The 24425-nt window shown below is 42.2% G+C and overlaps 1 protein-coding gene across 1 annotated transcript; it reads right to left on the reverse strand.

Annotated features, from left to right (window-relative positions):
* Positions 1–1335: 1335 nt before the first annotated feature.
* On the reverse strand, positions 1336–23664 carry LOC124621066 (cold shock domain-containing protein CG9705). Its single transcript, XM_047147114.1, has 4 exons — positions 23557–23664; positions 22766–22904; positions 22563–22682; positions 1336–2102 (listed from the first exon to the last, which is right to left on the reverse strand). The coding sequence occupies exons 2-4, from the start codon at positions 22897–22899 to the stop codon at positions 1928–1930; spliced, it is 429 nt and encodes a 142-aa protein (XP_047003070.1). The 5' UTR covers positions 22900–22904; positions 23557–23664; the 3' UTR covers positions 1336–1927.
* Positions 23665–24425: the final 761 nt, after the last annotated feature.

A 24425-nucleotide genomic window follows, 5' to 3' on the forward strand; every position in this document is an offset into this window, starting at 1 on the left:
AATTTTACATGATTCAGACAGATGGCACGCAGAAATTCCCTCTATTATGTTACCCGACAGCTTGTGTCAGGAAGGTCACCCAACCACAAAGTTACATAGTAAAATAAAACTTACCAAACCATGGAAAAAGCAGACACTGTATTAGACAGGATAAGCACCAGGGTGAAGAAAGAAGATTATGGAAAAACTTCATGGTTGTAATTTAATAGAGAGAAAGAACTTCTTTCTATAAAAGTAAGCCTCCTGGTTACATCTTTATGCACAGTAGATCGACCTCCACAGCACATCTGACTCCCCTCTAAGCAGGGCAGGGGGTTTGGGGGTGGGGGGAGGGGTGGTTTAGAGAGAACTGAAGAGGTGGTAGAACACCAGAAAACTTAGCAAACAATTGCTGCCTTCACATGAGTGTTCCTAGATTAATTTTGTATTAAAGATATTAATGTTGAATTTAACAAAGTTCTGTGTCCAATTATGAATGCCACAATTCATTGCCCAGCTTCCTGAAGCTGAAACATACTTGCACTCCACAAGACAGTAAGCAAAATTTTTCTACTTATCTGAAAGTCACAAACAAGCACTTACATGCAGCAAAAAAGGACATTTATCTGCGCATTTTCAAACTGTTACAGAATGTAAAGGTACTATGAAGAAGTAATTGATTTTAATGTAAGCAACAAGTGGCACTGCAGATTACATGAGCAGCTGTGATCAATTAATATTACACAATGACAAATCTTTAACACCACTGCTAAGCCACTTGCACCACAAAACTGGTTACAGTTAACTGTAACCAGTTATGTATGAACTGTTCTCAGTATGTACTATAACCAGTATATATGAAGTCTAATTGTGTTCAAAACTAAAAATAAATTATGTTAATCATGTACCATTTCTTGTTGTCCCTTGCAACCAAAATTTCATTTTAAAAAAGGTTTCGCATATGTATCTATCAAAACTAAAGCATGGGTGTATGTCATTTTGTACATGACGTGAAGTGGGGGGGGGGGGGGGGGGGGGGGGAGGAAAATAGGAGAAGATGGTGGGAGGAGAGGTACGAAAGAAGGGCAGACAGTTAGAGCAACAGAAGGAAAAAAATCTGTGGAGCTGTAATTTTTGTTCATAAATCGACAATGTATGTTTCTGTAATGTTTAACAAACTTCTTACACTGCTCTAAAATGCCAAAAGAAATAAATTAAATTAGCTACTTTCTATTTTTATGTAAGTATTTAATAAAAACAACTACAAAATGACATTTTAGTTGGAGTCCTCTCACTTCAGGCAATTTTGACTAATCAGCTACTTAGTACTGATACAAGCAGTAACAACCCAGTTAGTCTTGTATCACAATCTTTAATTCTAGTAATGAATTATTGAAATATAATCTTCATTGACAAGCTGTCTTGTGGGAAATAGTTCTTAAGCACTGAAGTACAAAACTGACAAACACTGATATCTCACTGCAGATGTCCACGAAAAAGAGAGTAATAACTTACACTGATGTCACAAATGAGCAAACATATGTATTAAACAGCACTGGTAAAATGAACTATTATAAGATATATTCGACATTCCCTTATAAAATAAATTTATGCTGCCCACAAAACCTCTAGTAAAAATCAACACAATATGAGCACCAATATAAACACTGACATATCACTGCATAATATTTGTGTATTTATTATATCAGAAATCCAGCAAAATATGGATATTTAATTCTGATCATCATCTTATTCTCACCCCCACATACTAACACTTATATTTGAAAACAGTAAGTAGACAATTCACAAATCTCTGGAAAATTTTTGGAAGTAATACAGCAAACTATCTGGTGTAATCAGTGGCCATAAAATTGAGGCAAACAAAACACATCTCTAGTACCATTACAAAGTTGTTCATTTTCTACAGATAAAACTCATGATTAAATTATTACTTATGATCACTGTGATCTTCACAAACATTACAATCCCACCTCACATGAACTTCAGGTGTCAAGTTAACAATATGAACATGTACTGCTTGAAATTTTTCAAACTTTGGAGGAATGGGGCATAGCCGGTACTGAACCTCATCCCCTGGCAGTGGCACAAATTCCCCTTCAACACTGGAATATAAACAAAGAGAACATATTAAAAGCAATTTCTACTAAATTACATTCATCAAAAATTAAAAAAAATTTTTAATGAAAGTTGCTTATTCTTGTACTTTGTGTGTGCTGAATACTAATACAACAAAAAGGCTATTTCATCCCCCATTGTTTACAAGCAGCACTCAATATCTTAAAAAATTTATTTTCAATAATTTTTGCTTCTTTGTTAGAAAAACCGTTTCAACTGATAATAATATGACATCGAATTTCAGTTGCAGAGATTGTGCTGTTTAATATATGTCGTCACTGTTATGATAAACTCTCTGACTGCTCTTCTATTTCCACAACCACCTCCTAGAGCCCAACAGAATTCTAAACATCTGATCCTGGCTGGCATTGGCAGTAGTCTTTGCAAAATGCTCTGTCATCGTCTGAACAATGTCTCCGGGCATAGTTTGAAAACACTTGTTTCCACACTGTTGCTACTGATAAATGACTGAGTTTACCGGAAGTCTTACTGATGGCTTCCTGTACTCTTGTGGAACAAGTTGAACAGTTGATGGTGTTCAGGAATGCTTGCCATGACCTTTTCTTGCTCACCTTAATTACACATTGAGCCTTGGCTCTCGTGATCCAAAAAGCTGAGAGGTTGCATACTGCTGGGCGGTACTTCAACAGTTGAAGAGCCACACACCTATCATGGACTGCTGAGCAGCACTCATCAGTCCACCAAGGTACAAGTTGCCTCCTAAGATGACCTGGGGATTTTGGAATGGATATGTCAGCAGTATGATGGATCACTCATGTAAAGTGGGCCACCCACTCTTGGAGACTTGTGGTGTTCAAACACAGTATCCAGTTAACCCTGCTGACCATCCACATTTTGGTGGCTTCTGTTCACGTAATGCTCCACCCAGTGGATCCACAATGGTAAGTGGTCACTGGAATGAAGATCATCAATTGCTTCCAACTCAGCAGAGTATGGAACAGTGGGAGAGCAGAAAGAGAGATTGATGGCAGAGGACAATCCAGTAGCAGCTGGGAAATGAGTGGAGCTGTACACATAGAGAATGCACAGCTCCTAGGACATCATGAGGTTCTCTAAGACATGACCCCCAGTACAAGTATAGCTCGAGCCCCATAATGCACTATGGGCATTGGGACCTCTCAGTACGAGAAATGATCTTTAAGATCTGTTACAGCCTTAGAGTCAGTCACCTTGTGTGAGAGTAAATATAGCAAGCAAACAGTGGTCCTCCGACACACACGAATTTCAACAGCAACCACTTGCAGGTTAATAGCTACGGGGAGAGCAGAGGCATGGGGTGCGTTATCGACAAACAACGTGACCCCTTCCTTGGCCCTTTCGCATCAGGTCAACCTTGTGATGGGATGTATAGCCCCAAAGCACAAGGGCGTCAGACACTTTAAAATGCATTTCCTGCAAATACAAGCAGAAGGGAAGTTCCTGTGCTACCAGTTTCAGTTTATCCACATGTGTCTTGAACCTGTTAATGTTCCACTGTAATATGGAAGCCATCTATTTTGGGACTTGCACTTTCATCCTGTCTTTCAGTCATGTAGGTTAGTCCGTAGTGGGTGGGGCCAGATGTGTGCCCCAGGTCAATATCAAGGTCCATCAGCTCCGTAGATGAGTCATGACAGATGTCACAGACAGATGTTGATATTGTCAGACTGCTTGCTTCCTGTCTCCATTGGCAGCTGATTCTTTGTCTTAGACATTAGTTTTTTGCCTGTGGAGGTTTCAGAGCCACAGCCACAAGAGGTGGTAGTGGCAGCACTGGACAATGGACCAATCTGAACCTTTGGAGGAGCAGGGAGCTCTGCAATGCTGGCAACCATGGCCTAGTACAATGTTCTGGGAGGAGCTGGTACAGGTTTTGAAGGAACTACCACAGCACAAGTGCATTAACAAATGCAGGTTCTAGTGCTAACACAAACAACCACCTTCTGTGTAGCAGCATTGGTCATCTGAATTAGCTGTTTAAGACCAGACGCAAAAGAGGTAGCAAACTTCAGGGGTTGCATGGCCTTGTAGATCTTTTCGGCTTTGCCTTACGAAATACATTGTTTTTATCTTCTGTGTCTTCTTTTCTTTAATGAAGACACTGCAGACCCCAGACAGGGTGATCCTCAGAGCAGTTTACACACTTCAGAGAAGAACAACAACCAATTCCCTAACAGGCAGCCTTACCACATTTGCCACAAGTGGCTTCTCCCTCACAACCTAAGGTGCTGCCAAAAGAGCTGGAGTGTAAAACAGCACACTGGGTTGGGGAAATAAGGCTGCACACTGAGGCGAAGGAAAGCGGCCTCAACCTGCTCTGGTAGCTTTGGACTGCTGAAAGTCAGTCTAAACAAGTCTGATTCCACTATATCACCATCTATCCTTTTCATTATTTTTACACATCAGCAATGCCTTCTTGGGACCACTCAGCTTTCAGTTCTTTACAGAGAATGTCAATTACAACTCTTTGTTAGGAATTAGAGATTTCTACCAACAGGGTCTCCATTTTGCATGCATTTGACGGTTTTTAACACATTGCATATGGCTCACGTAAATTTGCATGTTTCCATGTCCAACTGTTGAGAACGGATCACGTAAATTAACATTTTTCGTTCTGCAGGGATTTTCTGAGAGCTGTTGCTCATGCCAGTAACTACTTCAATTTAACAAAAAGTTATATATGAATTGGAGGGTTCAATGTGGTGAACAACAGTATGAACTACTTTTTATCTTTTGTTTTACCGCCAACAATCAGTACCACGAAATAGACAGTACTGTAGTTGTTGCCTTGTGTGGTACGACACAAAAAGTTGACGGAAAGAGAGATTCTTGCTGAACTGTTTGTGGACAATTGTTCTGATGTTCCAAGTTATTCTTACGATCTTACTGACAGTGGTGGTAGAAGTGAAGAAGAAAACAACATAGCTATAATCGACCAAACTGTGATAAGTGTGAACGATTTAGGTGATGAAGCTTCTGACAGTGAAAGTTGGCTGACAAAGGACAAAATCATTATGTTAGAAACATTTAGAGGCATTCCAAGGGTAAAAACCCTTCCAATGATATCAATAGCCTTATAAGCACCATGGAACTATTTCCAGGGGATGAACTTTCGATCAGATGTTAGTACAATCAAACATGCATTAAAAACAAAACAAAAACCATTATAAAGGATCTCCCAAGTCTCCCAAAACTATAAATATCGCTGCTACTGAACTTAAAAAATTTCTGGGCACGATTATCTTATGGGGCAAATAAAAAAAAAAGATCATTTGAAGGACTATTGGTCAACAGATCCTCTAGTAGATGTACTGATTTTTGGCAAGCTAATGAGCAGAGATCAATTTGAGCAGATATGAATTCCTTACAGAGCGGTCAGGAAACCAGACTCTACAAAGTTGAACCTGTGCCAAAGTATGTCTTAGATAAATTTCAGACCGTATACAAACCTGAATAGGAGCCTTCTCTTGATGACGCAATGATACCATGGAGAGGACAGCTTCTTTTCTGAACATATAAGTCCAGAAAACTTATCAGATTGGCTTGCTTGTTCACATAGTGTGCAAAAGTGTAAGTGGATATATATCCGATCTAGAAGGAAGAAAAATGCTATTCTCTCTGTACTTTCACCTCACCTTGGCGTGTGGCACCAATTTTATTAAGAGTCCATTTGTAGAATGAAAGTTCGAGTCTCGGCCCGACACACAGTTTTAATCTGCCAGGAAGTTTCAGAGTCCATTTGTTTTTTTTCATCTGTTTCTCATCAAGCTTGTATAGCTGAGCTGAATTTGCACACAGAAAAGAATGTTCCAACAATAGTAGTACTTGGAAAATGGAAACTGCACACTGATCTTTTGATAATGGTCATTTGAAAGCATTAGCAGGACCACGAGGTGTCATAAAAGAGACAGTTATATCTTTCAACTCATGACACACACTTATCTGGCCCACCCATCACTGACTGTCATACACAAAAGAAACGAAGTGGCTCACTGTAAAGTCTTCTAAAGTATACTGTGGTCTCTACATTTCTCATACAGTAACAGGCTGCATTTCGTGAAGAATCATTCTTTCTATGTATGTGCCACTCCGGGATGCAACACAGTAGTGACTTGATTGAATTTGTACCACAGACTTCATAGCAGACCACTCCTTTGTCTTTTTCAAATGGAATTCCCTTAATGTATTTTCATTTAGAATTAAGAGTTTCATGTTCATTACTGTTGTTGATATGGTGTGTACAAATCCAGTAACATTTCTTATAGCATCAACAGCTTCGTGCTGTACATTAAATCTTGTTGCAAGATATTTACAGAGACCTCCTACCCAATCACGTGCACTTTTTGCATGACCTGTTGTAGAAAATATCCATTTTTTGTGTTAATTCCTGTACTACAGTGTTGACCAAGCTCATCAGCTGAAAGCTGTTTTTAAAATGAGATGCTGCACCATCAGTCACATACACGTGTATAGGAAATGCATGGCCTCTCTAGATGCTGTGTCATCAATTTCATACTGACAGTGTAGCATGAATGTGCACTGTTGTGTACGAGATCATCACTGACAATAGCAAAACAGTGTGACGTTCCAAAGAAGTGAGCAACACTCGTGGATACTGATACCTGTGATGTGTGCCAGTGTAAACTTTGAATTTTGTTCTGAAAGGCAACAGGCTGGTTCTCAGCAAAGTTGAAATGAAGAACTAATGTGTCAGTATTCTGGGATATGGCTGATTTTATTTCTGCTATGGCCTGTGTCTGCATCCTCCGGGTATGGTGGTGAACTGTTCCTTTCATGACCCAATGCCTAACCTCTGTAACAAACTTCTGTGGCTCTGCTGTCTTCTTCACCAACTCTCCTCCTTCCCATAATGTGTATGTTGCGTCATCGTCTGTATCCTGGAGGTGTATTGCTTCCACAGTCATCAGCACCAGGACACATTGCACACACCCGAAACCAGCATTTATCTTGCAGCTCTTGACATACACACGAAAGCATCAGGTCCATCTCTGTGTACTTCTTTCTTGTGGCACTGCTTATGGCAAAACAAACAAGTTTCAAAGTAGTGCAGTAAATATATTTGCATGCTTCTTCCACTGGCTGACATTTTATCCATTTTGGTCATAAGGAGTAGAATTTTGAGAGACCAGTTTTTGAATTTGGGTTTTCCTTTTTCATTGGGATATATCCTTCTCTTATTGATCTTGTCATATATCTTTTTACCTTTTCACTTTTTCACCATTTTCACTAACAGAGATAACATAGCCTGATTAGGACTTTGCCTGCTACCATCATTGTCATCACTTAAGCAATATTCCTGATCAACAGTAAGCGTATCATCTTGCAACGGATGCCAACAGTAAAAATCTGGACATGCCCAAATACCTTTCTCATTCTTTATTTTAAGAGCTTTTGAAATCAAATCATGTGAGGAAATGGGTATGTATTCCTCTATCTGCTGCTTAGAGCTACCTGGTACCAGTATCACAGAGTAGCTACCTGGTATCCGTGTCAGTAACTGTACCTTCTCAGTATAGGTGGCTGCTGAGATAGGAGTATTTAGTTTTTGAAATGATACATCACATTTCAAGCACATATCACAGTTTTCGGGTTCTGCACCACACATGCATCTGCATTATACACTTCACAGAATTTTGAAGATGTTGCTTGTGTAAAACTTTTTTCTATTTCTCCCACTTTTCTTTTTACATACTGTTATCTTCTTGTGCTTGCCTTTCCTGGACATTTAAGGAGGGATGTAGTAGGGGCTACAGCAGAAATGCTAACATTCAACCCATCAACTACTTCACACCCAGGAATATAAACATCTGCACTGTCTTCTGCAGTTTCACATTCGAGTGATTGTGATCATTCAGGTGGATTGTCACTAAATTTCATCTTGTAGTGAGTGCAGCAATTCTTGCACAATGGATGTGATGCTAATACCATTACTTGAGAACCAAGATAATTCTGCAATACCTCTGACAGATTTCCAACAACTGTGTTTTTCACTTTTCTTAAACACCATTTTCTTGTGTCTTTTTTCATAGTCCACACACCTCATTCTTTCACTATACTGTATTTCCTCCCTGACATTGCATCTGACAAAAAGTTCAAACTAAACACAAAACTCAATGCAGAATAGTGGATGTTCTCACTCATTTGTTACAAACAGAAGAGTGCTGGAAACAGTGTTGCTAACATGCATAGTTTACACTAGAAATTCAGTGATGTGAAATATGCAGAATGTTAAAAAAATTTAACCCTTAACACAGAAAAATATTGCCCACTGTGTTTGCACTGACTACTAGCTTATTAACCAACCAATATTTTGTGTAACTCTAAAAGTTTTCAGATGGGTGTTTTTGAATAAATAATTCATAAAAACTTGTAAATATGCAATTTTTTACATTTTTAGTCATAAATATTTACATACTACAGATAGCTGGAACACAGAAGATACTGTTTATATTTAAATCAGTAGTATCTGGTAATATGACAGAAAAGACAGTGTTCTGTGACTTTCCAAATTAGAAAATAAAACATTTTTTTAATTGGAAAAATTAACCTAAATTTCATATTTTCATGTTGAATTTGTAAGTTAAAGGAAGCCCATAAATGGGCGGGTATCAACTAGATTTCAGTTCAGAGGGAGCTTTAATGCAAAACATCTGCCAGGTCTCCAGTACTTTTTGTTTGTTAGTTATATATTTTTTTGTTCTCTACTGTTCTAAGAGTTATTTAGAAAATATCCAGTTTTCAAAGGGCCTTACCATTTTCAAAAATTAAGATGAAATAAAAATACTTTCTGTATGATTTGAGATGAAGTCACCCTTTCCATTTCTGCAGCAAAATGGCACTGTGTCTTTGTAATTTAGTGTCACCTTTCTTTAGAGATTTGCCTGTTGTTTTTAGACAGACACTGACGGAGACCTCTATGATTCATACTGCACCACAAACTCTTGTTTTCCTTTCTAGAAGTGTTTTGGCAATATCTGTACTGTTGTAGCTCAGTTGGTAGAGCACTTGCCCGCAAAAGGTAAAGGTCTCAAGTTCGAGTCTCGGTCCGACACACAGTTTTAATCTGCCAGGAAGTTTCATATCAGTGCACACTCCGCTGTAGTGTGAAAATTTCATTCTACAAATGGACTCTTTTCAACACTATAGTGTTTCTTTGTATGTTTGTTTTTGTTTTAGGGCACAAAAACAACAACGATCATAAGTGCCCGTGTCAAAACTGTAAAACACAAAGACAGAGAGGAATTAAAAATGACTACAAGTCAATCCCAATCGACGGAAGACAAGACAGCTAAAAACAGGGACAGGAGTAAAGATCTATAAAATGTGCCATAGAGAAACTGAGGTCCAGAACTAAAAATTAAATGGCCTTTGTCATATTGCTACGACAGACAAAAAGTTAAATGTGGTCAACAGCCCACACATTGTTTGCTAAAATGGCCGATAATTCAGATGGCAAACACAAACGAGAATGTAAAGGAGTTAAAAAAAGGGCATTCCGTCTGGCAAAGGTTGGGCCCAATGCGAACAGAGTGGCAGGAGAGCACCACTTAACAAATGGTGATGGCTAAAAATTCAGTGCCCAATATGCAACCTAGTTAAAATGACCTCCTCATGGCAAGAGAGCCAAGGGGAGGTTGCCCAAGCTGCTGGGAGGGACTTAATAATCTGGAGCTTGTTCCCATGAAGAGAGGATCAGTGGTGATGCCAAAGTGACACCACCCGCTGACAGATGGTAACACAGAGATCATCGCAGGGAATGTAAAAACTAGCAGTCTTAGGAACAAGGACTGCTGCCTTGGCAGAAGTGTCAGCAGCATCGTTTCATGTCAGAACAATGTGACTAGGAACTCACATGAACATCACAGTGGCTACATCGACGGTGAGAAAGTGACAGCTTTCCTGGACCTGTTGCACTGAGAGACAGACGGTGTGCAGCACACAGAGGCCGAATGTACTGCATGCCTTTTATACGATGCAAAGAACTCTGCATAAATACTGAGCAGTGTTCTGAAAGCTGATACTGACAAACGTCGGCGCCGATGATGAAGGCACACCCGACACCACGGTTAGTCTGAGTGCCATCGGTGTACACGAAGGTACTATTGCAAAGTTCCATGTGAAGGTTATGAATCTGAAGGCCACAGAGCGAAGCTGGTGTACTGTCCTTGGGAAGCTAATGTAGGCCAAGGTGAACACAGGCTGCCACACGGCATTGTAACACTCACAATTCTGAGAAGAGAAGGGTATTGCCCAAGCCTCCCCCACTCATTTCCGATGGAGGAAGGTAGGGTGATAGTGGGAGGAGCTTGAAATTTCCACAAAATGGCCGCCCAAGATGCTGGAGATAGAAATAGGGTCCATGATGACATCATTTGCTGCTGTCAGGCCAGAAATTGGCAAATGGATCTGGGTCCCAGAGAGCCATTGGAGGTTGGCCCACATGACGGAGGAGGGAGTGGAACTGTTAAAAGAACTAGTGAATGAAAACCAGCTAGCTTTTTTGCTATCCTCAAGAACGCGACGTCATTGTGCACACATCTATTTATAATGAATGCAGTTTGCCACTGTAGGATGATGATTAAAAACACGGAAAGTATGTCTCTGGAAGCTAAATGCATCGCAGCAGGCTTCAGTCCACCAAGGGAACAGGACACGGCATGGTAAAGAAGAAGTACAAGGAATGGAATGTTCTGCAGCAGCAACTGGGGAAATCTTGTTCACTGAAGATCACCAGGGAGGAGTAAAGCCTCCGGTCAGTCTTAGTAAGCTGCCATTAAGGTGTGCATGTAGGTGGGGTAGGAGTCAGCAAACTAATAGCACACAGGACATGGTCACTCAAGTATGTGTCAGAGAGAGCAGACCACTTGAGACAATGTGCAAGTTGGGCAGTGCAGAAGGATAGGGCCAAATGGGAATAGGTGTGCGAAGAATCTGAAGGAACATGGGTGCTCCTCTGTTAAGGCAGGAGCTGTCAGGCTGATCAAATGATGAAGGGATGTAAACGGTACAAAGGGAGAAGGTCAAGTGAGGAAGGAAAGGGTGAACTGCAACAACCTGAAGACGGACAGTCAGAGAGATGGGTTGACTGTGACATCATCCCGTATGAGCAGCATGACTCTGCCATGACATGGAATGCCAATCTCAGGGGGAAGGTCAAAATGGACCAAGAAGAAACACAAAACCTCAAAGCATTTGTGAGGACGCAATTTTATTTCCTAAAGGCAGAGAACAAGTAAACATCGTGAGTCTAAAAGCTGCCGTAAATCCATTTTGTGGGATCAAAGGCCTCTGATGTTCCTTTGGAAAGTCATGATGAGGAAAAAATGAAGGGATGTCACCTCAGTGGCTGCTGAGTGCCAGCTCACTGCTACATGGCACACAGGATCCTGCTCCATGAGGTCCACAGAAGCATCGGTTTTCTTCTGCTGTCGGCCCTCGGAGTCCAACGCACCGGTGTCACGGGTGCCAGCCGGGCAAGGTTATCACGTGGTGACACCATCAAAGAGGATCTTCGAATCAGCAAAGGTGAAGATAATTTGCCTTTGTTTGACTTCTTCGAAGGCATTCCGGGTAGCAGAGGAAGACTGGATGGAGGGATGTTTGAAGTCTTCACAGGAGTATTCCTTCTGTCCTTTCTGGTCTGCCGGTTGTGTAGCTGGTGACTTCACCCTGTGAGACAAGTGTCTGGTGGCTCATTGCAAAGCAGGACGAAAAGACAGCAATGCTACCATGACATTGGGCGATTTCACAACCTCAGAGCTAAATTTGAGGTCGCATGTATGCGTCGCCATGTCCTTCATGGAGCGAGATGTAGCAAGAACAATACTGTAAATGCCAGATGGGAGAACACAGGGTTTGTGACTAGCCAATAACTCACGAGTGACCGGGTAAGGCACTTTTTGCTTTACCTGCATCTCCTGGACAGGCAGCGCATCAAGATACATGGGAAAATCTCAAAAGGAGGCAGCACGGTCGCCACTGTAGTTGACAAAATGGGGTGAAGGAGGCAGAAAATTTCCCTCGTGCACATTGCTACCACAGCGTACACAGTTGGCTGGGTGTCAACAAGACATTCAACTGTTGTTGAAACGATTACACTGGTAGCAGCACATCAGGTTCGGAACATACAGTCGGACTGTGATAACTTCATAGCCTGCTTTGATCTTGGACAGAAGCATTGCTCTATCAAAGGTGAGAATAAGAGTGCGTATGGGCACTAAGGAGGCTTTTTTTTAATAGAGGTTTTTACCATCCTCAGGATCCAGGTGCTCAAGCCAAGATCCCCAGTCCCTGCGACACACAACACTGTACCACTGTGTCGCACAACGGTTGCTGAACCATGCTCAGAGCTTGCGGTGACAGAAGACTGGCATCGCTTACCAGGCCCTAGCTCAGCAATCCCTATGTCGCCAACTCCATACCTAACACACGAATACTAATCCTCTAAGGGCAAATGTGGTTCAATGAAGTAAGATTTTGATGAACATATTCGCAAAAGTTCAAAAGTTGGTTGGTTTGACTAAAAGAGGGGGGAAGGGACCAGACTACGAGGTCACCTGTCCCTTGTTCCAAATAAAACAAACAAGACTGACGACACAAAACGGAATGAAAGGAAAAATCACAAGAACGATGAAAGGCAACAATGTGTAAATGGACAAAAGGGGGACAAGAAAACCAAAGAAACACAAGAAATGGGATGAAGAGAGTAAAACAACTAAGCAGATTACCATGGCTGGCTGACCATGAGAATAAAAAGGAGAAGCCAGCCACTCCGCAACACATTAAAACCTCTACTCTAAAAGTACTAGGGTGGAGGACACAGAGGGGCAAAGGGCATGTGCTAAAACTCAGATTGAATGATAAAACCCACCCACATGAATAAAACAAACCTAAATCAGCCAATGAGGCATTGTCAGATAAAATTAGCGACAACGAGTCCCGTGACCCAAGATTCTGTCACTGGGCAGTCAATGTGGGACACTGTACCAGAAGGTGGGACACTGTCAATTGGGTGCCGCACTGACACTGAGGTGAGTCTTGACGGCACAGGAGGTAACCATGGGTCGCCCAAGCATGGCCAATGCAGAGCCGGCAGAGGATAACTGATTCCCTGCGAGAGGCCTGCATGGAAGACTTCCACAAATTCATAATCTCCTTAATGATACACAGCTGGTTGTGCATACTGTTATGCCATTCCATCTCCCAAAGCTGAAAAACCCTGCGGCATAAGTCAGAACGCAGGTCAGGTTGAGAGATGGTTTCTGCGTAACCCATTTGGTCAGCCTGTCAACAAGTCATTGCCTGGGATTCCGATGTGACCTGGGCTCCAGACAAACACCACTGAATGACTGGACCATTCCAGGGCATAGACGGACTCCTGGATGGTCGCTACCAAAGGATGACGAGGATAGCACTGGTTGACAACTTGTAGGCCGCTCAAGGAGTCAGTACACATGAGAAATGACTCGCCTGGGAATGAGCGGATGTGCTCAAGAGCGCAAAATATGGCCGCCAGCTCTGCAGTGAAAACACTGCAGCCATCGGGCAAGGAGTGCTGTTCTACGAGCTGCGACAATAAAGCAATGAGACCGATGTGAAAAAAAGTTGCTTACCAATTTAGTCAAGTTTAGTGTTGTCTCCTTCAAAGTAGTTCCCTTCTGATTGCACACACTTTATCCAGCACTTATACCATTGATGGTAACATTTCTGGAACTCATCTTCTGTAATATCCTCCAAGACCCTCGTCACAGCTTTTTGGACATCTTGGAAAATGGTGTCCTTTGACCGCCGTTTTGACTCTTGGAAACACAAAAAAATCGGACGGAGCGATATCTGGTGAATAAGGTGGCTGTGGTAGTACTGAAATTTGTTTTGAGGTTAAAAATTGCTGTACTGACAGAGCAGTATGGGATGGCACATTATCATGATGCAGAATCCAATTATCAGCAATGTTGGCACAGACACGAAGAACTCTTTTACGAAGTCTTTCTAAAATTTCTTTGTAGTAATATTGGTTAACGGTCTGTCCAGGAGGCACTCACTCTTTATGATCAATTCCCTTGGAATCAAAGAAGCACACAAGCATGCATTTCACTTTTTACTTTGACATGAGAGCTTTTTTAAAATCTGGGTGATCCCTTTAAGCACCATTGTGAACTTTGGCGTTTTGTCTCTGGATCGTACTGAAAAAAACCAACTTTCATCACCAGTGATAACACGGCTCAACAATTCTGGATTCATTTCCGTTTGCTCTAACAGATCAGCTGCCACATTTTTCCGTATTTCTCGCTGTTGTGGTGTGAGATTTTTGGTAAACATTTCTGCACAAATCTTTCTCAAACCAAGATCTTCACTTATTATTAGATGAACTGTTTCTCGACTGATTTTCAGTTCTTATGCAATCATTTTCACAGATAATCTTCGATAAGATCGTAGAGTTCACGCACCCTGGCCAAGTTGACATCCGTCTGTGAGGTTGATGGTCGTCCACTGCTGTCTTCATCTTCAGCATTTGTTCTGGCTTCACTAAACATTTTATGCCAATGAAAAACTTGAGCTCTTGACATAACCTCCTCTCCAAAAGCGTTCTGAAGCTTACCGTAAGTTGTCGTCGTGCTTTCACCCAATTTAACACAAAAAGAAATGACATACCGTTCCGCAATACTATGCGGTTCCATTTCCGTGACGAGAGACACAAATACATGTTAACTTATTACAGTACACCTCACGACTGAGCAGTTGCATCGAAGTACCGCTTGTACTAGAAGCAACTTATAGACCAAGGTCAAAGATATTGTGCCTATGCAAGCCTGCAGGGTTGCCACATCTTGCAACAAAAATCAGTCTCATTACTTGATTGTCACACCTCTTATATGTCCGCCATGAGCATAGGCAAAGCCCAACGTGATCATCGGCCATTGAGCCATCAGTGTAAACCACTCCATGGCTCCAGTGTTGAGAATCCAGAGCGGAAAGTTGCAGGGTTAACTGAGGCCTTAGGGCCAAGTGAAAGGTCCAGGCGAAGCCACGGCCCAGGTGTACATAGTGGAGGTGTACGTGAATGGACCTCATGTATAGGAGGTAAAAGGAAGGACTCCAGTTCAGACAGAAAGGATGCACGCGAACCGCAATCGTTAGCCTTGACCCGGGCCGCCGACGTGGGACATGGGCTGCCACGGGTGGGAAAAGGAGTTGGTAATTCGGGTGCGCAGGAGAACTATGAATGTGTGCAACGTAACTGGTGAGCAGTTGTGAATGCCTAATCTTCAATGGAGGGATTCTGGCCTCCACAAAGACGCTGGTCATCGGACTCGTCCTAAAAGCTCCCGTCGCTAGGCGAACGCCACGGTGGTGCACTGGGTCAAGTAAATGCAACGCTGAGGGTGCCACCGAACCATAAACCAGAGTCCCATAGTCACGGCGGGATTGGACAAGGGCTCTGTAGAGCTGCAGCATCGTACAGCGATCTGCACCCCAATTGGTGATGCTCAGGCAGCAGAGGGCATTGAGGTGCTGCCAGCACTTCTGCATACGCTGACGAAGGTGAGGAAGCCAAGTCAATCGGGCATTGAAAACCAGTCCTAAGAATCAATATGTCTCCACTACAGTGAGTGGATTGTCATTAAGGTGAAGTTCTGGTTCTGGATGAACAGTATGGAGCCAACAGAAGTGCACGACACATGACTTTGTGGCTGAAAACTGGAAACCGTGGGCTAGAGCCCATGACTGCGCCTTGTGGATGGCACCCTGTAGGTGCCGCTCATCAACACCAGTACTGGTGGAGCAGCATGAAATGCAGAAGTCATCTGCATACAGAGAAGGTGAGACGGACGGCCCTATAGCTGCTGCTGCTAGACCATTAATGGCCACTAAAAATAGAGAGATACTCAATATAGAGCCTTGTGGGACCTCATTCTCCTGGATATGGGGGAACTATGGGAGGCACCTAGTTGGACATGGAAAGTACGACGCAACAGGAAATTTTGGATAAAAATCGGGAGCGGGCCTCCGAGACCCCACTCGTATAATGTGGCATGGATATGATGTTACCAGGTGGTGTCACACGCTTTTCGTAAATCGAAGAAGACGGCAACCAGGTGTTGTCGTCTGGAAAAGGCTGTTCGGATGGCAGACTCAAGGGACACTAGATTATCAATGGTAGAGCGGTCGTGGTGGAAGCCGCCCTAACATGGAGCCAGTAGGCCACGTGACTCCAGGACTACCCAACCACCAACACGCCATATGTTCCAACAGCTTACACAAGAATGTCAGTGAGGCTGATGGGCCGATAGCCATCCATGTCAAGTGACAGCAGAGGTGAAAGTTTCCCAGTCTTCCTTGTTTAGAGCCCATGTGGGCAGGTGTCTGTGGGCCTGACGCCGGAGCAGTGACAGGAAGACGAGGAAGTGGTCACTACCACAAAGGTCATCATGTGCTCTCCAGTGGATAGATGGGAGAAGTCCTGGGCTGCAAATTGATAACTCCATGGCCGAATAACTACCATGAGCCACACTGAAATGTGTGGCAGCCCCAGTATTTAAGAGGCAGATGTCAAGTTGTGACAGTAAATTCTTGACATCTCTGCCTTCGCCAGTAAGCACGGTGCCACCCAACAAGGAGTTATGGGTGTTAAAATCTCCCAAGAGTAGGAAAGGTTTAGGGAGTTGGTCAATCAGTGCAAGTAATACATTCTGGGATACTGGACCATCTGGAGGAATATATACACTGCAGACAGTTATTTCCTGCTTCATCCTTATTCTGACAGCCACAGCTTCAAGAGGGGTTTGAAGGGGCACAGTTTCACTACAGACTGAATTTAGGACATAAATGCAAACTCCACCTGACACTCGATTATAGTCACTAGTTCCTGTAGTATCCCTTAAAGACACAGAGCGCAGGGGTCTGCAATGCCAGGAGCTAGGTTTCCTAGAGGGCAATGCAGAAAGCAGATGTAAAGCTTAACAGTTGCTGTAGCTCAGGCAGGCAGTGGAAAAAACTGCCGCAATTCCACTGGAGGATAACATCATCGTGAGACTGGGAAGGCATGGAACATTCAATGAGGCAGTTTATGCTCAGGGTCACCTGCTGCCACCGACTTTTTGCCTGAGCAGCCTACATCCATTGTGTCTGAGGGTCAGGCGAGATCTAGGTCCTCAGCGTACATCAGAATCTCCACCTCATCCACAGACGTAGAGCTTGTAGGTAGCGGTAGTGTGGATGCCACCGCATTCCCTTGGTCTCGGGGATCTTCTTTTTGGATTTCTCTCACTGCTCCTTGGGTTTCCCGGGCTGGGAGGATTTCAATGATTCAGTCTCCGGGACTGAGGGTGAGCGTGAAGCCCTACGACCAACTGCTTTTGGGCTCTTTAGCCACTGGTGTTTGTCTTCTTTCCCACTAGCAGAAACCTGGGAAGGGAGGGACCCACGGGACCCCTTTCTTTCGTGCGAAGCCAAAGAAGATTTACGCTTCTCCGGCTCAGAAGTGGGAACTGATATCCCCGATGGTTGGGAGTGTGTTGCTCCCAAAGTAGTTGGTGCGGGAGCAATAGGGAGGGAAGTGCCCCCCCACCATCAAGGTGGCAGGTGTAGTCTTCTGGTTCTGAGAGGTGTCAGGAATGCGAGGAACTGATGGGGCGACACTTATTCTTGTAGCGGCAGCATAAGAGGTGGTCATAGCCACAGGATGTAGGCGCTCAAATTTCCTCTTAGGCTCAGTGTAGATCAGTCGGTCCAGGGTCTTATATTCCATGATTTTCCTCTCTTTCTGTAAAATCCTGCCGTCTGGAGATCAAGGTGAATGATGCTCTCCACAGTTGACACAGATGGGAGGCAGGACACATGGAGTATTGGGATGTGATGGACGTCCACAATCTCAACATGTGACGCTGGAAGTACAGTGGGAAGACATATGGCCAAACTTCCAGCACTTAAAGCACCGCATTGGGGGAGGGATATATGGCACGACGTCACAGCGGTAGACCATCACCTCGACCTTCTCGGGCAATGTGTCACCTTCGAAGGCCAAGATGAAGGCACCGGTGGCAACCTGATTATCCCTCAGACCCCAATGGACATGCCAGACGAAATGAACACCTCACCACTCTAAATTGGCACGCAGCTTGTCATCAGACTGAAAAAGAAGGTTCCTCTGGAATATAATACCCTGGACTTTGTTTAAGCTCTTATGGGTGTGATGGTAACAGAAACATCACCCAACTTGTCACAAGTGAGCAATGCCCGTGACTGGGCAGAGGATGCTGTTTTTATCAGGACTGACCCAGAGCGCATTTTGGACAAGCTCTCCACCTTCCCAAACTTGTTCTCCAACTGCTCCACAAAAAACTGAGGCTTCATGGACACAAAAGATTCCCCATCAACTCTCGTACATACGAGGTACCGGGCTGAATAAGCTTCACTGCCATCCTTAGCCTGGCATTCCTCCCATGATGTGGCCAGGGAGGGAACGATTTGGCATCATATGTCGTAGCACTGAAATTAGACTTTGCCCACTTAGAAACTACTGGCGGCGGACCACCAGCAAGAGATGACATACCATGCTTCAGAGCCACACAGCCACAGCAAAGGCCACTGCTGGGAGTCCCTATGCCCCAGGGTGACAGGCATCTACTCCTTGGTATACATGGGGAGTTAACGGCGCACACATCAGCAGATCCACAATGCTCATGAATATTCTATGAAAATATCCACATTGTCCACTTGCTCGGTGTTAGAACCTACATAATATCCACAACAGACACCAACATTTGATATTTCCTCTAGAAAGTTTTATCACAGAAAGTTAATTACTTTGCATGATAATTCTCAACAATGGAAGTATTTGTAACTGAAGGGAGACAGCAGTTATACATAACCTGAGCGTATAAACAAATTGGATATGCTACATTCCACACAACCTTCATCATTTTCAACCAGTTTTAAACAGATTTCTGATTATACAGTCTTAGTTTCTTCAAAGACGTATTGTTTCAGTTGCTGATGACAAAACCATGCATATGCACTTGTAAATAGTCTCTGGCTCATGTTCTCAGTACATCACTACAGTAAGCAGCATGACAAAGTCGACAGTCACATATTTTACCACTGAATTAAAGTGACCTCCAGAGAAAAGTAAAGCAACTGTATGTATAAGTATGAAGAGCTTGGATGGCAAGCCAGTACTAACACCCACACTTCCAGATGTCAGACACTCAGATCAGCACCTTACTTTTTATGTCAATGGAGTATCAACCAGAATTCGAATTTAGTTCATACTACGAGCTATCGTCCAAGAGAATGGATGTAAACAATAAACCAAAGTAACACTAGGACTACGGACCACAGGAAAAGCTTCTGTGGCAAAGTTGGCAGAGTGCTAGGTCGTCATACCACGGTTCCTGGATTCATACCCCAAAGTGTTATTTTTTACTGTATCATGCTAGAAATGGGAGTACTGATACTTCTACATATGTGATGCAATTGTTCCTTTGTTCTACTGTTCCGAACGTTTATGTTTATTTCATGGTACTACAAATGCCTACCTGTTTCATCATGTGTGGTGTCTGTTCTGTTGCACACGTCCGACAGAACACCACTCTATAGGTTTCCTACTTTCAACTAACAAAGTGAAAGCAGCCTGAGAAAAGAGCATCACTATAAACTTGGAAAAAATGAGAGAAGAAACATGAAAGCTCAAAACAGTTGTGAGGATGCTATTTTGTTTCCTGAAGGCAGAGAACAAGTAGACACTGCGGGTCTAAAAGCAGTCATAAATCCATTTTGTCAGCAAAATATCCTCCCATATAAGAGTTCCACGTGCAAACAGTAATAGCAAATTTTCATCAATTGGGTTTGAACATGGGACCTTTAGCACAATGACCTCACACTCCTCTACTCTCTCACTTGAGATCTATGAAACTATCACTCATAGATATGCTCTTCCTTTGCTACAGAGTTCTAGTGTTACTTTTAATTATCGTTTACATATGTTCTACTGGATGACAGCACATAGCACAAACTAAATCGGTGTTTTGGTTGATTCTCTATAGGCATAGAATATTTGGTACTGACCTGAGTGTCTGACATCAGAAGATTTGAGTGTAAGCAAAGGATGGAGAGTTAAAAAGAATATATAGGGTGTGTCTAAAAGGGAAATGAACTTTAAGGTAGTATTATAGAAAGGAAAAATACTGATGTAGATGTGATGAGAGATATGATACTGCAAGAACAATCTCACAGATAACTGAAAGACCTAACTTGAAACAATGTCCCTGGGGTCATGAAATTCCTTAAAATTACTGAGATACTTGTGAGACCCAGTCATGACAACTATTGCACCTAGTGTGCAAGCTATACGAGACACGCAAAATACACTCAGACTTCTAATAACGTAATAATTCTAATTCTAAAGAAATCGTGCTCAAAGGTATGAATATTCCAATGAAACACAGGAATGTGCAAGGCAATACTGACCCCATGTCTTATCTTCAAAGATAGGCAAACCTCCATTTATAGCAGTTGTAAATGTACTGAAAGATTTTTGCAATGTTGTTGAACGCACTCTGAAATTCTGAAAGCTATAGTGGCAAAATACAAGGAGCGAAAGGTTCTACACAGACTGTACAGAAACCAGATAGCACTTTTTAAGAGGTTAAGGACTTGAAATGGAAGCAGTACCAGTAGCTGACAAGAGTGACACAGGGTTGTATCCTATCTCCGAAGTCATTCAATATATATGGCAAGCAATACAAGAAATCAAAGAGAAATTTGGAGACGGAATTAAAGCTCAGGGAGAAGAAATGAAAACTTTGAGTTTTGGTGATAACATTGTAATTCTGTGAAAATTATTTGAAAGGAGAGTTGAACAGAATGGATAATGTCGCGAAAAGAGATTATAACATGAGCTTCAACAAAAGTGTAACAAGGGTAATGGAGAGTAGTCAAATTAAATCAGATGATGCTGAGGGAATTAGAAAATGAAATACCAAAAGCAGTAGATGAGTTTTGTTACTTGGGCAGCAAAATAACTGATGATGGCCACAGTAGAAAAGATGTAAAATGCAGGCTGGTTATAGCAAGGAATGCATTTCTGAAGAAAAAGAATTTGTCAACACTGAATATAAGTTTAAGCATTAGGCAGCCTTTCTTGAAAGTATTTTCCTAAATGGATCAAATGGCTCTGAGCACTATGGGACTCAACTTCTGAGGTTATTAGTCCCCTAGAACTTAGAAATAGTTAAACCTAACTAACCTAAGGACAACACACACATCCATGCCCGAGGCAGGATTCGAACCTGCGACCGTAGTGGCCTCGTGGTTCCAGACTGCAGCGCCTAGAACCGCATGGCCACTTCGGCCGGCGTATTTTCCTAGAGTGTAGCCTTTTAGAAAATTGAAACGTGTACAAGAGGCAGTTCAGCCAAGAAGAAAATAGCAGCTTTTGTGAAGTGATGCTATAAACGAATGCTTAGAGTTAGATCTTAAATCGATACATCTGGTGACAAAAATTTATGGCAGAACTAAAAGAAGTGATCGGTTGATAGGACACATTTTGAGGCATCAAGCAATAGTCAATTTGTATTGAATGGGAGGAGGTGCAGGGGGAAAGGGGGTTAATACTGTACAGTGAGACCGAGGGATAAACATGGAATACAGGTTCAAACATGCACAGATTGCAGTAGTAGTCAACAGGCTTGCATAGGAGAGACTAATTTGGAGAACTTTATAAAACCCTATTCAAACCAAGAACCACAGCAACAGGTTACTTCTTAAACATATCTAGGAACAAGAAGATGCTTACCCATAAGGTGCAAAACAGTCATACTACACTGACAACAGATATGAAACTGCATTTATTGCTAAAGAATTATTGGATAGATTTAATATATTGTGAACTGGGGTAACTGTTTCTACAGCCAACAGCCCATTTCTTGACATCATACTGTACTCGAGCCCATCAGAAAGCACGAGCTTCTGAGCTGTGATGGCTTATCAAAAATACTGAGCAATCCAGTAATAAATACGAGCAGTATAAGCACTATTACTGTAGGTAATAATCGAGTAAGATCAAGCACTATGGCCAACCGAATGAGGCAGAGTGGCTGTTAAGGCACTACCCCCTTATTGGGGAAGGGATGGAGGGGGTTCGTCCATCCAGCTATCCTGATTTGGGTTTTCCCAAATTATTTCATGCAAATGCTAGAATGGGTCCATCAGCAAGCCACAGCTGGCCACCTGTCATATCCTTATAAAAACACACTTATATTCTATGTGCATGCATATTATGTGTTATTTATTTTCACTGTGTTATGATGACAACTCTTATCATCATTGTGAGATGATTCCGGGCTGAATAAATAAATGATTAACATCACGATCAATCCAGTTAATAAAAAGAAAGAAATATTATATTCAGAATTCTGTATGCTTACTCTGAAATATGTACAAAAATATCTTCTCCACCGTCATTGGGCGTAATGAAGCCATGACCCTTAGATCTGCAAAACATTTTCACTTTTCCCGACTCCTGCTTTTCTCCAGCCCTTGCCGATCTGCAAGACAAATATAGCCTATCGTGAATTATATTCTAAAACAAATACACAGTACACCAAGAACTTTGTTATTTTACACTTACGTTGAGTTCGTTCTGGTGCGTCTTGTAACAATTGGGCTGGGAATTTTCAAATTATCGAAATCTAATTTTATAGGAGAACGAAGCGTAGTTTCCGTAGATGTCTGGTTTGTTTTGGGTGCATTTAAAGATGCCATTGATTCTGAAACAAGAAATCGGCTGTAAGTCTAATATGTACGTGGTAACAAAACTGCTGATGCTCGTATTTCACAACTACATCATTAAAATAGCTTGCGAAATAAGTCGAAAGCTCTTTCTGCATTACTTGTCTCACAATAAACAACACACTCATACTCTAAATATGCAACCAGCTTAACTACTACACATTTATTATTAAGCCGCTGCTTACATTTGTGCAGGAAGACAATGGATTAAAGTTCACTCCTGTACCAAATTTCAACTAAATAGTAGGCAAACGCACTACAGTATGCAGATCTTCAAAATAATTAACCTCTGACATATAACGTCAAACACACGCTTATAAACAATCACTCAAAGATATAATAGTTCCGCGAGCAAGGTAATGTAAATATCGCATGAAATGTAAACAGCTCATCAAGCGATCCAATGTAAAGTTCTCTAAAACCAATTGCACCAAACCATGAAGGTTTTACAACAGTATTTCTTTGTAATTCGATGGAAACTATAAGTCAGTATAAGCATAAAACTTTTTACCGTGAATGGTAACTCAATACGGATGCGGCTTAATTGGAAAACCAAATCTTTCGTTTATAAATTACATGTATTCTGCTGAGAGTGGAATAAAAGAATGTGACTGGAAAGATTTAACCCACCGAAGAATTCCAACAGACAACGAAAGGTGGAGCTTTCAGAAAGAAAAACATGTGACTTGATAACTGCGTATCTCACATCCCATACAACTTCATTGCGTAACAGTAGTGTTTAAGAGTTTACTTTTATTAGCTGTCCCAGTGTGAGTTGTTTGAATTGTCACAGAAAAGTTAATTCTGAGGTGCAGTGAAGCTGTTATTATTGATGCCTTCACCGGGTGGAGGGTGGGGGGAAATTGAGTAGCAAGGGAAGTGGTGATGCGAGTGAGAATCTTCCATGGTATTAGAGTGTCTGTGCGCTAGACAAAAAATTACTGAACAGTAGGAAAGATATAGGGCCCATAAGACAGTGATTGACAGTATTAGAAAAAACTAGACACCTTAACGAGGAGGAGAAAGGTAACAAGATGTGAGAAGTGGTAGCAGGAAACAGGGCACATAGGATGAGAGCAGTATCAGAGAGCTTTGCCACTGGTTCAAAAAACAGGTTTGCTTCGCTACCTAAGAATGTCCCGAAAAGGTAGGAATGGCCAACGCAAAACATACTTTTCACAGGCATTTTACATATAGATGTAGAAACCAGTGGTTTCAAAAAAAGTAGGAAAGTATAGGAAAGTCTTGCTGTCAGGTAGTAGGCCTAATGGTGGATCAGGGGTCGGCCAGTTGTTTCAGGAACTCTCTGTGCAAAGATTTTGGAAAAGCGGATCGCTTTGCTCTAGTGAATGGAATGCGAAAGATCATTGACAGGGACTATGGCTACAGTGTGGACATTTAGCTGGTAAAGATATCTTCAGCAACGAGCTGTACAACTGTTGAATTTATTCAGTTTTGAGATGTTACGATCATCAGCTCAACAGAGTTGTGAGTTGGGT

This window comes from Schistocerca americana, chromosome 1 (assembly GCF_021461395.2).
Source record: "Schistocerca americana isolate TAMUIC-IGC-003095 chromosome 1, iqSchAmer2.1, whole genome shotgun sequence".
In the NCBI taxonomy this organism is placed as follows: Eukaryota; Metazoa; Arthropoda; class Insecta; order Orthoptera; family Acrididae; genus Schistocerca; species Schistocerca americana.